The sequence below is a fragment of the Gymnoscopelus braueri genome, assembly GCF_963280865.1.
Source record: "Gymnoscopelus braueri genome assembly, chromosome: 21".
Taxonomy (NCBI): domain Eukaryota; kingdom Metazoa; phylum Chordata; class Actinopteri; order Myctophiformes; family Myctophidae; genus Gymnoscopelus; species Gymnoscopelus braueri.
Window position 1 is genome coordinate 2,918,584 of NC_137623.1, and position 13,868 is coordinate 2,932,451.

General features: G+C 39.1%; 1 protein-coding gene across 1 annotated transcript; it reads left to right on the forward strand.

Annotated features, from left to right (window-relative positions):
- The first annotated feature begins 790 nt into the window (after positions 1-790).
- ccr9b (chemokine (C-C motif) receptor 9b) lies at positions 791-9,152 on the forward strand. Its single transcript, XM_080418001.1, has 5 exons — positions 791-887; positions 1,935-1,994; positions 5,408-5,803; positions 6,889-7,080; positions 7,601-9,152. The coding sequence occupies exons 2-5, from the start codon at positions 1,941-1,943 to the stop codon at positions 8,060-8,062; spliced, it is 1,104 nt and encodes a 367-aa protein (XP_080274127.1). The 5' UTR covers positions 791-887; positions 1,935-1,940; the 3' UTR covers positions 8,063-9,152.
- Positions 9,153-13,868: the final 4,716 nt, after the last annotated feature.

Genomic DNA, 13,868 nt, shown 5'->3' on the forward strand with positions numbered 1-13,868 from the left:
GTTGTCAGTGGTGGAAAAAGTACTTAAATGTTTTACTTCAGTAAAAGTATCAATACTGCCATGTAGAAGTACTCTGTTACAAGTAAAAGTCCCGGAATTCAAAATTGAATTGAATAAAAGTACAAAAGTATCAGTATCAAAATGTACTTAAAAGTACCAAAAGTAAAAGTACTAAAATGTTTGAGAATAGCAGATCTACAAGCTCACAACGCGTCGCGACGCGACGCGTTCTGAGCTTGTAGATCGGCTATTTTCAAATAGCCTATGTATAAAAAAGGCCTAAAATGGTTAATGTATGTCTTATAATGTAATAATGTATATCTGCAAAGTAACTAGTAACTATAGTTTTCAGACAATTGTAGTGGAGTAAAAGTACAATATTTACCTAGAAGTAAAAGTATGGACAGTTGGAAATACTCCAGTAAAGTAAAAGTACCTCAAAAGTGTACTCAAGTACAGTACTTGAGTAAATGTACTTAGTTACTTTACACCACATTTCAGAGGAGGATTGAATTATGCAAAAATGTCCTGTAATCCTAACTTCAGGAGTACTGTAGCTGAGACATTCTATAATCAGGGGTTGGTAGTTTCAAATAACTGTCTGCGAAGGGTCCCATTTTTCTTCTTAACTCACACTTCTTAGAACAACAACAACAAAGGAGAAACACTTTCTCTTAAAAAAAAAAAAGATAAAACACACCTCTGTGTGGTGCAGCTGTCACGCGTCATACTGACGTTAAAGGGAAGCCGTATACAGTATAAGAGAGAGAGCAGATGAGTCTCTGGTTGACATGAGTTGACTTTCACACGGCTGTTGCTTCTCCTCTCTCACACACAACACACACAACACTGGAATAGATCTCTCTCAGCATCGCAGTACTGACCAGGTAAGGAAAAGGCCATAAAAAGTATATATATATTTTTTTACCTGATATCATTATTGAACCACTTTCAAGGTTGTGTAATTGGTATTATTTTCTTTATTATTATTATTTTTTTTTTTTAAAGAAAACTAAGTTAAAGCTCTATATTTCATTGCTATAGAATGTTTGTTCATTGCTTTCAATTTCACCTGTATGATTTATCTCTCCAGACCAGTGGGTTTTTTTTTGTTTTACTTCAGAAAATAGAAATTAGAAATTAGAAATACTCTGTTACAAGTAAAAGTCCTGGTATTCAAAATTTACTTAAGTAAAAGTACAAAAGCATTGGTATCAAAATGTACTTACAGTACCAAAAGTAGAAAGTACTCATCAATAATCAAGTACTGCATAGAATGTCCCGTTTCCAGTTTTCAAATGCATAAAAAAATATTTTGAAAATAGCAGATCTACAAGCTCACAATGCATCGCATCGCGACGCATTGTGAGCTTGTAGATCTGCTATTTTCAAATGGCCGTAATGTATATAGGACTGAGGTGGTTACTGTATGTTTTGTAATAATAATCAAAATCTACAAAGTACACTAGTGACTAAAGTTTTCAAATAATCGTAGTGGAGTAAAAAGTACAATATTTGCCTCTGAGATGTATTGGAGTAGAAGTAAAAGTGTTGGAAATACTCAAGTAAAGTAAAAAAAAATACCTCAACATTGTACTTGAGTACATGTACTTAGTTACTTTCCACATACAGCTCCTGACCTAAAAATATATTTGTTTACTAAAGGGCTGGAGAGATGCATGGGGAAGACCCCTGTTACTGAACAAACACTCTATAGCAATATAGAGCTATTTAACACTTCTTTTAACTTCATTGTATAATGGTGGCATGCAGTGTAGATAAGCTATTTTCTGCTATTTTCAAAATAATGATAATAATATAAAGATTTCTCCTTTGTCTCCTATGATGACGTCGGGTTGAAAGTGGTTAAGACAATAACTAATATGGAATTGATGTTTCATGTCATTGTTGTTACATTTGCTCTATTCTTGCAGAGAAACATGGAGTTGACCACTGGATTTACCACGGATGAAACTGCACTGACAACTGAGGATGTAAGTATTGTTTGAGACTTTGAATTGAATATGCCATTGGTACAGAAGAGCAGGCCGTGACCCCCCCTCAAAATAATCATATTTGAACTGAGGACCCCCCAAAATAATCATATTTGAGCTGAGGACCCCCCAGGACCCTCCACTGATAAATATTGTGAAAATAGCAGATATATTTAAAAAAAATAGCCTTTCTTATTTTATTTGACATTTTGGCCAATATTTGACCAGTTTTTATAGTATAGTTTATTGATTAACTTTGATGCAGTAATGGTCTTATATGTGTTGCATTTTAGAGGTATTCAAAAGTTCTTAAAAGTCCTTAAGTTGTCACTTTATAAATGTGTAGATACCCTGTCTACACTTATACCGTATTTTGTTGTTGTTGGGGACCCCCAAAACAATGGGGCAACCACAGGTTGAGAACCACTCCAGTAGAGAGGCTGCCTGTGTCAAAGTGTCCTTGAGCAAGACACCTAACCCCTATAACTGCTCCCTGGGCCACTGTCTTAGTAATAATAATAATGTTTATTGTGTCCCCAAGGGGAGAATTGTCTTCACAAGGTCTGTTCGTTAATAACAACAAAAACAACATAACAACAAAACAACATAACAACAAAACAACATAACAAAAACAACATAACAACAAAAACAACATAACAACAAAAACAACATAACAACAAAACAACATAACAACAAAACAACATAACAACAAAAACAACATAACAACAAAACAACATAACAACAAAACAACATAACAACAAAAACAACATAACAACAAAAACAACATAACAACAAAACAACATATCACAAAGACATGAGGTCCCCACTGTACACAGAAAACCATCCTATGGACGAGGCAGTAGGGTTTAGTGCCGCGATGGCTGAGGGGACCAAACTCCTGCTAAAACAAACCTTTTGCCTCTTTAAGGTTCTGTATCTCCGACCAGATGGCATGAGGTTGAAGTAGCGACACAGGGGACGATCAGTGTCATTTGTTATCGAAAGTGCTAAGCGTGTGATCGCCTTATTGTTCATATCAGCAAGTGTGGGTGTGGGAAGTGTAGTAGCGCCCGCTAGTACCATATAGGGGCGGCAGTGGCTCAGGAGGTAGAGTGGCCAGTTCGATCCCGGGACTGTGGAGCACTTTATAAATGCACCATTTACCAATAGTTGGGCTGGGTAAAATGCAGAGCAGAGGGGACCAAATGAATGAATTAAATAACTATTGATAGAAAGTGTGATGATTCTGAACTCCTGTTGTTATGAGACATGTCATCATAGTTTGTGTACGTATATACATACATATATACATAAGGGGAAGTTAGAAGTTTTCTGTGGTTTGAACTTTGCAATGTTTTCCACTGTTTGTGCAAAACAGAAGTTTATCTCTGCTTCACATCTGTGTCAAAGTCGACGATACGGGGTACCAAAGCGTGTTGTGTGCTCCTGTCTGTATGTAGCCCCCTCTGGATGGCTGTATACGCCCACCCAACCCCCCCTCCTTTCCCTTGGATGGTTGTACGCCCACCCCCCAGTGGTGTAAAGTAACTAAGTACATTTACTCAAGTGCTGTACGCAAGTTTTTTAGTTTTAAGGTACTTTTACTTTACTGGAGTATTTCCAATACTTTATACTTCTACTCCTCTACATCTCAGAGGCAAATATTGTACTTTTACTCCACTAGAATTATTTGAAAACTTTAGTTACTAGTTACTTTGTAGATTTTGATTATTATTACTAAACACACATTAACCCCTTCAGTACATTTCAGCCATTTGAAAATAGCAGATCTACAAGCTCGCGATGCAACGCATTGTGAGCTTATAGATCGGCTATTTTCAAAAGATTTCTATACATTTCAAAACTTGTGAAACGGGACATTCTGCATAATGAGTACTTTCTGCTTTTGGTACTTTAAGTACATTTTGATACCAACACCTTTGTACTTTTACTCAAGTACATTTAGAATTCCGGACTTTTACTTGTAACAGAGTATTTCTACATTGCAGTATTGATACTTTTACTCAAGCAAAACACGTGAATACTTTTTCCACCACTGCTCCCCCCCGCCCCCTCCCTTGGATGGTTGTGTGCCTCCCCCCCCTCCCCCCCCCCCTCTCCTCTCTCTCCCTTGGATAGAGACAGGAAGCCGTGCAGTAGTGTGGTTTCTCCTGCACAGACACACAGACACAACACCTGTGTGACAGCAGGAGGTTAAACAGTCTGGTTTCAGTCTGAGCGTCACTGGAGGTTGTTTGATGTCAAAAAGTGTGAAATATTTCCCCCTATAGATTCACCTAAAAGTGTTGTTTGTGTGAAACCCCGGCAGACAGACAGACAGCATTAGGTTACATTAGGTTTTTTAATCATAAATCATAGTTAACTCAACATGTTAGAGCAAATTATTTTAGCCGGGGTCCCCATGATGATTAGCTTAATGTGCAACACTGTTTTCTCACTCAACAGTAAACAGACCAACATACAGTATAAAGTGTATACAGGGTATCTGTACATTTATAAAGTGACCATTTCAATACTTTTTAAGGCCTTTTTAGTACCTCTAAAATAAGTAAACTAATAATACTAGTACAAAACCAATCAAAAACTATACTACTAATTATCAAACAACCTAAGAAAGAGGGAAACATTTAGAAAAATAGCCGATCTACAAGCTCGCAGTGCCTCACATTGCGAGGCGTTGTGAGCTTGGAGTTCGGCTATTTTCACAAATCTGTGGAACCGAGTCAAACCAAATGTAATGCCTCAACTCCTATAATTCCAAGTGCTTGTCAGGGTGGGGGGGCAGGGGTACCCACAGTTCAAATATGATTATTTTGGGGGGTCCCCAGTTCAAATATGATGGATATTTCCGGTAGGAGACACAAAGGAGACACTTTTAAGTACAATTTTGAGGTATTTGTACTTTACTTGAGTACTTCCAATTTCCAATACTTTTACTTCTATTCCACTACATCTTAGAGGCAAATATTGTACTTTTACTCCACTACAATTATTTGAAAACTTTAGTTACTAGTTACTTTTCAAATATAAATTATGATATTATGAATCACACATTAACCACTTTAGCCCTAGTGTATACCTAGGCTATTTGAAAATAGCAGATCTACTAGCTCACAACGCGTCGCGATGCGACGCGTTGTGAGCTTGTAGATCGGCTATTTTCAAACATTTTAGTACTTTTACTTTGGTACTTTAAGTACATTTTGATGCCAATACTTTTGTACTTTTACTCAAGTAAATTTTTAATTCTGGACTTTTACTTGTAACAGAGTATTTCTATATTACAGTATTGGTACTTTTACTTAAGTAAAGAATTTGAGTACTTTTCCCACCACTGCCTACAACATATAATATCAATTTCTTTAAAACATCTATTCTGTTTTTGTCTGCAGGGTTCCGGTTACTACTCAGACTACGAGTCGCTGTTGCCGGCGGACGACATGTGCGACAAGAGCGGCGTCCGGGCGTTCCGCGCACAATACGAGCCGCCCCTCTTCTGGATGATCTTCGTGCTGGGCGCCCTGGGCAACCTGATGGTGGTGTGGATCTACAGCACCATGAGGAACCGCCTGAAGACCATGACCGACGTCTACCTGCTCAACCTGGCCGTGGCCGACCTGCTGTTCCTGGGCACGCTGCCCTTCTGGGCCGCGGACGCGGCGGCGCTGGGCTGGCAGTTCGGCACGCCGCTCTGCAAGGTGGTCTCGGCGGTCTACCGCATCAACTTCTTCGCCAGCATGCTGCTGCTCACCTGCATCAGCGTGGACCGCTACGTGGCCATCGTGCAGGTGAGACCCAGGTGTTGATTTCGACGAAAAATGTTTTGACGACTACCTTTGTTTCACTGACAAAACTACAGTGGTGGAAAAAGTACTCAAATTCTTTACTTAAGTAAAAGTACCAATACTGCAATATAAACATACTCTGTTACAAGTAAGAGTCCAGAATAAAAAAAATACTTGAGTAAAAGTACAAAAGTATTGGCATCAAAATGTACTTAAAGTACCAAAAGTAAAAGTACTAAATATTTGAAAATAGCAGATCTACAAGCTCACAACGCGTCGCCATGCGACGCGTTGTGAGCTTGTAGATCGGCTATTTTCAAATAGCCTAGGTATAAAATAGGGCTAAAGTGGTTAATGTATGTTTTATTATATCATAGTTTATATCTGAAAAGTAACTAGTAACTAAAGTTTTCAAGTAAATGTAGTGGAGTAAAAGTACAATATTTGCCTCTGAGATGTAGTGGAGTAGAAGTAAAAGTATTGGAAATTGGAAATACTCAAGTAAAGTACAAATACCTCAAAATTGTACTTAAGTACAGTACTTAAGTAAATGTACTTAGTTACTTTACACCACTGCAAAACTACACAAAAACTAAATAAAAACTACGCTACGACGAAACTAAGACTAAATATACTGACAATTTCGTCAACAAATAAAAACTAGACTAAAATGTTAGTGAGGGATCTAGTGGAGAAGAGATCCAGTAGAACTAAAAGACAAGTCCTTTTTATGTTCGTTTGCGCTCGGGTGTTACGCTCTGAAAATAGCAGATCTACAAGCTCACAACGAGTTGCGCTGCGACGCGTTGACGTGAGCTTGTAGATCTGCTATTTTCAGCATGCAACCAAGTGTAAAATCAGCCATTACGACGCCATCAAGGCACCGCCACAATACATTTGAGACATTTTAGACAAAATCAACCGTAGGTTTAATCGACTATAATCTTACGATATCTAGTCGACTAAAACTAGACAAAAGCTAAAACATTTCAGAATGACTAAAATACGACTGAAACTAAATGGAATTTGATTCAAAAGACTACTTACTAAAACTAAATCAAAATTTGCTGTCAAAATCTGCCCTCCAGGTGACCAAGGCGCACAACCTGAAGAAGAAGAGGCTGTTCTACAGCAAGCTGGCCTGCCTGGGCGTCTGGCTGGTCTCCGCTCTGCTGGCCCTGCCCGAGTTCACCTTCGCCCAGGCCCGCGGCCAACAGGACCGGCTGTCCTGCAGCCTGGTCCACTCCAACCACACCAAGGTGGCCGTGCTGTCCCTGCAGGTCAGTGGTGGAAAGTAACTAAGTACATTTACTTAAGTACTGTACTTAAGTACAATTTTGAGGTATTTGTACTTTACTTGAGTATTTCCAATTTCCAATACTTTTACTTCTACTCCACTACATCTCAGAGGCAAATATTGTACTTTTACAGTTTACTCCACTACAATTATTTGAAAACTTTAGTTACTAGTTACTTTTCAGATATAAACCATGATATAATGAAACATACATTAACCACTTTAGCCCTATTTTATACATAGGCTATTTGAAAATAGCAGATCTACAAGCTCACAACGCGTCGCATCGCGACGCGTTGTGAGCTTGTAGATCGGCTATTTGAAAATATTTAGTACTTTTACTTTTGGTACTTTAAGTACATTTTGATGCCAATACTTTTGTACTTTTACTCAAGTACATTTTTAATTTTGGACTTTTACTTGTAACAGAGTATTTTTATATTGCAGTATTGGTACTTTTACTTAAGTAAAGAATTTGAGTACTTTTTCCACCACTGCTGCAGGTGTGCGTGGGCTTCTGCCTGCCCCTGCTGGTCATGGCGCTCTGCTACTCCGTCATCGTGCACACGCTGCTGCAGGCGCGGAGCTTCGAGAAGCACAAGGCGCTGCGCGTGGTCTTCGCCGTGGTGGCCGTGTTCGTCCTCTCCCAGCTGCCCTACAACGGCCTGCTGGTGATGGAGGCGGCGCAGGCCTCCAACGCCACCATCACCACCGACTGCGGCGTGGAGAAGCGCCTGGACTTTGCCGGCCAGGTGGCCAAGACCCTGGCGTACACGCACGCCTGCGTCAACCCCTTCCTCTACGTCTTCGTGGGCGTTCGCTTCCGCAAGGACCTGGTCACGGTGGTGAAGAGGTGCGCCGGCGGCCTGGGCGCGAAGGACGACGGTTTTGGTCAGTCGCAGGCGACGCCCAAACGTCCCTCTGTGATGTCGGACACTGAGACGACCCCCGCCCTGTCCTTGTGAAGAAACTCCTGTGCTATAGCCATGGTTCACGTGAAGCTCGTCTGTCACAAAGCGTCATGACGTAATTTGTTCCTGGTTTTTGAGTTTTCTCCACTTACAAACCCGTAGATCTGCATAAACGTTCAGATTTCAAGTGCTTACCCCGCAACAAGTTAAAATTCCTGGGTCTAAGTACCCGTATCTTCCGTATTGTTCAGTAAAAAGCATTTTAATCCGATCGACGGCCAATTTCTCATAGTTATAATGTATCAGAGTGCAACACACCTCTCAACCGATAGGGACGCGTAGTTGAAAGCATAATTATGAAGGAAATGTTGAGAAAATGGTCACCGATCGGATTAAAATGCTTTTTATTGAGCAATACGGAAGATACGGGTACTTTTAACTTGTAACATCCGTGGCCGTGGGGTCAGCACTTTATATTTGAAATATGAACGTTTATGTAGATGTACGGGCTGTAAATGGAGAGAATTCTAAAAACAGGAACAAGTTGCGCCTTGACTGTCATGACATGACATGCCAGTCATGTTTCAGGGCTACTCCTGTGTGTGCCCACGTTGGAAACCAGAGCCTATTATTATTTCAAAAGCATTACTGCACTGTGAAAACCCTCCGGGAATGTGTACCTGGCATTAAATTATCCGTACCTCACTTTTAACCCATTAAGACCTGTGGCCATGCCTTCTAAATCAGTAGTTCTCTTGTGTAAAAAGAAAGAGAGGATTTTTCAAAAATGTTCAAAAGCACGCACCTTGGTACGAAGTGACGCGCTGTGAGCTTGTAGATCTGCCATTTTTTAAATCTAAAATGACACAGATGCTTTCCCGGTTTTAATGGGTTGTCAAAGGGGCCACAAGATGTAAAATATACTTTTACAGAAAGTCTTTGAGGTGTAACATTTACTGTGTCCGGACACAATTCAATGCTTTACCCCCATCACTGTATAAAATGTATATATATATCACTGTAAATACTGTGAACTGTGTGTGTGTGTGTGTGTGTGTGTGTGTGTGTGTGTGTGTGTGTGTGTGTGTGTGTGTGTGTGTGTGTGTGTGTGTGTGTGTGTGTGTGTGTGTGTGTGTGTGTGTGTGTCAACTATGATTTATTTGTTCTCGTTTTTAACATTTTTGTGATTATGCATAGGCTACATAATGTAGTGTGCTGCTGTAGAATGGGTGATGTTTTAACTTTGTGATAATAATAATCTGCTTCATCATCACTTTGTCATTGTGTGTGTAGGATCATTCTGATTTGACTAATCAGTGCACTGATGAGTGAACTATAGGAAACTTTCCCTGTTGCTTTTCACCGCTTTTTAACGTCTATACAATGCTGTGGGTAGACATGGGTACACAGACGTGTCTGCGGCCAGAGTCGGTCGACATCTTGCTTTCACTATGAGTGTCTTTAAGGCATGATGCCACCGAGTCACTGAGTCTGCACCAAACAGTGTTTGTGTCTGGGTACGGCGGGCATTGACGTGGCAGTTTCACAATGAACACCACAGAGTGCCATTCACACACGCCGGCACATCAAACTACGGTATGTGCCCATTCATGGAAGTAGTGACTCAGCATGATTTCAATGCTTGAAAAGTCTAGGTCACAAAATGCGGCCATAAACAAGTGTTATAAACAGCTCCAACATCCATTCACCTTTAACTCCTTCATGATAGAAACTAAGCATACTCCCATGCTTTAAACAGATTAAGAAACAGCATTAGTTATTGCATGCATGCCTATGGCTTCTTTCTTCTTTCTTTCTATGTTGTCAGACATTGGGGTTTATTTGGTGTAAATAACACACAGAAAAATAATGATTCTTAAATGGTTCGTTAAAAGGCTATAAAGTACCAAAAGTAAAAGTACGAAAATGTTTGAAAATATTCAAAGCAACTAGTAACTCAATTTTCAAATAATTGTAGTGGAGTAAAAGTACAATATTGTCTCTGAGATGTAGTGGAGTAGAAGTAAAAGTATAGACAATTGGAAATACTCCAGTAAAGTAAAAGTACCTCAATTTTTTTTACTGAAGTACATTACTTGAGTAAATGTACTTAGTTACTTTGCACCACTGTATGAGGCTAACGAAATAGCAATCGAGGATATCAAAGGCTTATGACAGTACTAAATGAGTCATTGTACTGAGTATAGTGACGAGGCCTGTGTATGAGTCCTCTGCTCAGTGAATCACAGAAAAGCTGATCTCCACAGTGAGCTGATGTGGGCTGATGTTTGCTCCTCGTTGTCACGTACAGTATATAGTCTCACTTTCATGATTTCCCAGCAGCAGCAAGTTTATGAAATCAGATTACAGAGACTGATACCACACTTGTCAGTGTATGGCCTTGCTCTAGACTGCATGCTTATGTTCAAGAAACAAGAAAATGCATGGCAATGGGGCAATGGCCCCTTCCTTAATGGGATATAGTTCACCCCCAAAAATATTTGTTTCCTATGTATTACCCCTATGGGGTCCTTGCGGGGGTTCCAGGGGATTAATTAGATAATGGAGAAGTGCATTCTGTTTTCTGTTTTTTTTTTTAACCCATTAAAACCTGGAACGCATCTGTGTCACTTTTAGATTTGAGCTAAAAAGCATTGTTTTAAACTTTGGCTATTCAAAAATAGCAGATCTACAAGCTCATAGCGAGCTTGTAGATCTGCTATTTTTGAAAAATCGTGAAAATATGTGCAAATCTTTGAATATATATTGTTTAATATATCAACTAATTAACATGAAACATTCCAATAGATTGTTTATAATAGATTAAATCGATTACTCTGATTTCACCACATCTTATACTTATACAAATGGTGATCATGCAAAAATAGCCGACATAGAAAGCTCACAGCGAGTAGTAACCGTTGCACCCATAATCTCGACCACACGCACACACACACACACACACACACACACACACACACACACACACACACACACACACACACACACACACACACACACACACACACACACACACACACACACACACACACACACACACACACACCTAGAGTTTCAGGACTAGCATCTTGCATGGCTGAGAAAATCTACACTATTGTAACACCTGGCACACACGCACCCACGCACGCACACACACACACACACACACGCACACACACACACACGCACACGCACACACGCACGTACGTGCACACACACAGACTCTCAAGGGGAAAACAATACCAGCCGCCCTGTAATGGCTGGTGAAGATCTATGATGCACATTTAAAGGCAGAGTAAATTATATTGGAAATGGGATTTCATTTTGATAAACAAACAGACAGACAGACAGACAGACAGACAGACAGACAGACAGACAGACAGACAGACAGACAGACAGACAGACAGACAGACAGACAGACAGACAGACAGACAGACAGACAGACAGACAGACAGACAGACACGTGTTACTGAACACACACTTATTTTAACACAAAAATAATATCATACCCTACCTTTAACAAGTGAGTGATTTTGGACAATGAAACTGGAGCGCTGCAAATAATATATTTGCTTCGACAGCAGAATTCTCAACTATAGGCTGATCTATTTTCCTATATCTGTCAATCTGTCTGTCTGTCAACGTCAGGCTGTCAGTCATGGTTGACATACTCACATGGACATCAAGAAAGGGAAATGAATTCAGACTGAGTGAGGTACATTTTAGTCAATCAAAGATGCTGTATATCGACCAGTGGTGTAAAGTAACGAAGTACATGTACTCAAGTACTGTACTTCAGTACAAATTTGAGGTATATATATTTTTTTACTTTACTGGAGGATTTCCATTTTTCAATACTTTTACTTCTACTCCACTACATCTCAGAGGCAAATATGGTACTTTTATTCCACTACAATTATTGGACCACTTTAGTTACTAGTTACTTTGTAGAGTTTAAATATTATTACTAAACATACATTAACCACTTCAGTCCTATATAGACTTCGGCTATTTGAAAATAGCCGATCTACAAGCTTGTGAGCTTGTAGATCAGCTATTTTCAAATGATTTTATACATTTTGAAAACATGAAATGGAAGATTTCTGCACAATGAGTACTTTTACTTTTGGTACTTTGAAGTACATTTTGATGCCAATACTTTTGTACTTTTTACTCAAAGTAAATTCTGAATGCCATGGACTACAGTATTTCGGCATTGCAGTATTGATGCTTTTACTTAAGTAAAAAACTTTGAGTACCTTTTCCACCACTGATATCACTGACAGATGAATTGTTTGAACAGCTAAAAATGGGTTTGCTTGTTGTTGAACAGTAGTACCCCTTGTTCTAGTAAAAAAAAAAAAGAAATAAAGAAAGAAGAAAGTGCTCTGTGCTGTTGTTGAGGTTCCTGAGGTTCCTCTACCTGAACAGGTGAGACCACAGGGTTAGGGTTAGCCTTTGTTCTACTGTCTCTGTCTGTCACGACAGGAAGCCATCCTTCAGTCACATTAACAACAACAACAAGCTCTAAAACCACTGCTTCTCAAACGTTTCTGTGCCAAGGTGGACCCCCAAATTGATGTATATATTCTTGGGTGAACTATCCCTTCTTTTTGCTTTATTGTTACATTATTATTGCTTTTTCTGTAAAGCACTTCTACTTTATTTATGTTTTGCTCTGTAAAGCACTTTGAGCTGCATTCATGTCATGAAAGGTGCTATATAAATAAAGTTGTATTATTATTATTATTATCTCTTAGCTGAAGACCCATGAGAACAAGAGCTGCACCAGACTCTAGCTAGGTTATCCCTGTCATTCAAGGAAAGACAAGTTGTCTGATTATTTTTAAGTATAGCCTGTGTATTACATATGTATGTAAATAGTCAGGGGATATTAAAAAAATCTTGGAATAAATTCCTTACCAAAAAGAATCTTCACCAATGTGTTTGTAAAGGTGTCTAGTAACACATCTCACAAAGACTGAAATGCAGTTTCCCTAGGAGAATTTTTGACAGCTGCTGAAAGTTGGGGTACCCACCATTTCCATGCATTTCCATGCAGGGGGAAAAAAATCAAATTTTAATTCTGTTTTAAGTAGCATGTGAGGGGTCAAACTAGGGTGTTCTTATGATTCTGAATCCATTGCAAGCATTTGTTTTGCACCAAAACCACTCCTTGGGCTAAAAATGGCCATAGCCATCCTTTTCCAGGTATACTTTTTGTGTAAAAAGCCCATTGAGATTGGGCTGTTTTTAGCCCAAGGAGTGGTTTTGGTGCAAAACAAATGCTTGCAATGGATTCAGAATCATAAAAACACCCTAGTTTGACCCCTCACATGCTACTTAAAACAGAATTAAAAATTGACCCCAACTTTCAGCAGCTGTCAAAAATTCTCCTAGGGAAACTGAATTTCAGTCTTTGTGAGATGTGTTACTAGACACCTTTACAAACACATTGGTGAAGATTTTTTTTGGTAAGGAATTTATTCCAAGATTGGAAATCTTTCTGCTAATATCCCCTGACTAAAAAGGCTTTTTATATCAAACTAAAAGGAAAATAATTAATTCATTGAAACAAAAATAAAAACAACAAATTAACAAACTAAACAAGAAGAAATATAATTACATTAAAATAATCCACAGCACACGCTGCCCTTGGTATAATAAATTATATCATATTTAATTTATAATTGTAATAAAATACTCAATGAAAAATAATTGCACATAAAGCGTCGCCTATGGACGTAGTTGTTGGACTGTGTTAAAGAAAATGAGCAACATTCGTGCTGCTGAACGCAGCCAGCGTTGCCAGATTCTGTGAGAGAAACAAGCAACCAGGTCTAGGAAAACCAGCCCAAAA

What these genes read in the sequence shown, in the direction of transcription:
- ccr9b (XM_080418001.1), top strand. Translation starts at nt 1,941, where the DNA reads ATGGAGTTGACCACTGGATTTACCACGGATGAAACTGCACTGACAACT. An exon ending in CTGCACTGACAACTGAGGAT is followed by an intron (nt 1,995 to 5,407) that starts GTAAGTATTGTT and finishes TTTTGTCTGCAG; the next exon opens with GGTTCCGGTTACTACTCAGA. An exon ending in GCTACGTGGCCATCGTGCAG is followed by an intron (nt 5,804 to 6,888) that starts GTGAGACCCAGG and finishes TCTGCCCTCCAG; the next exon opens with GTGACCAAGGCGCACAACCT.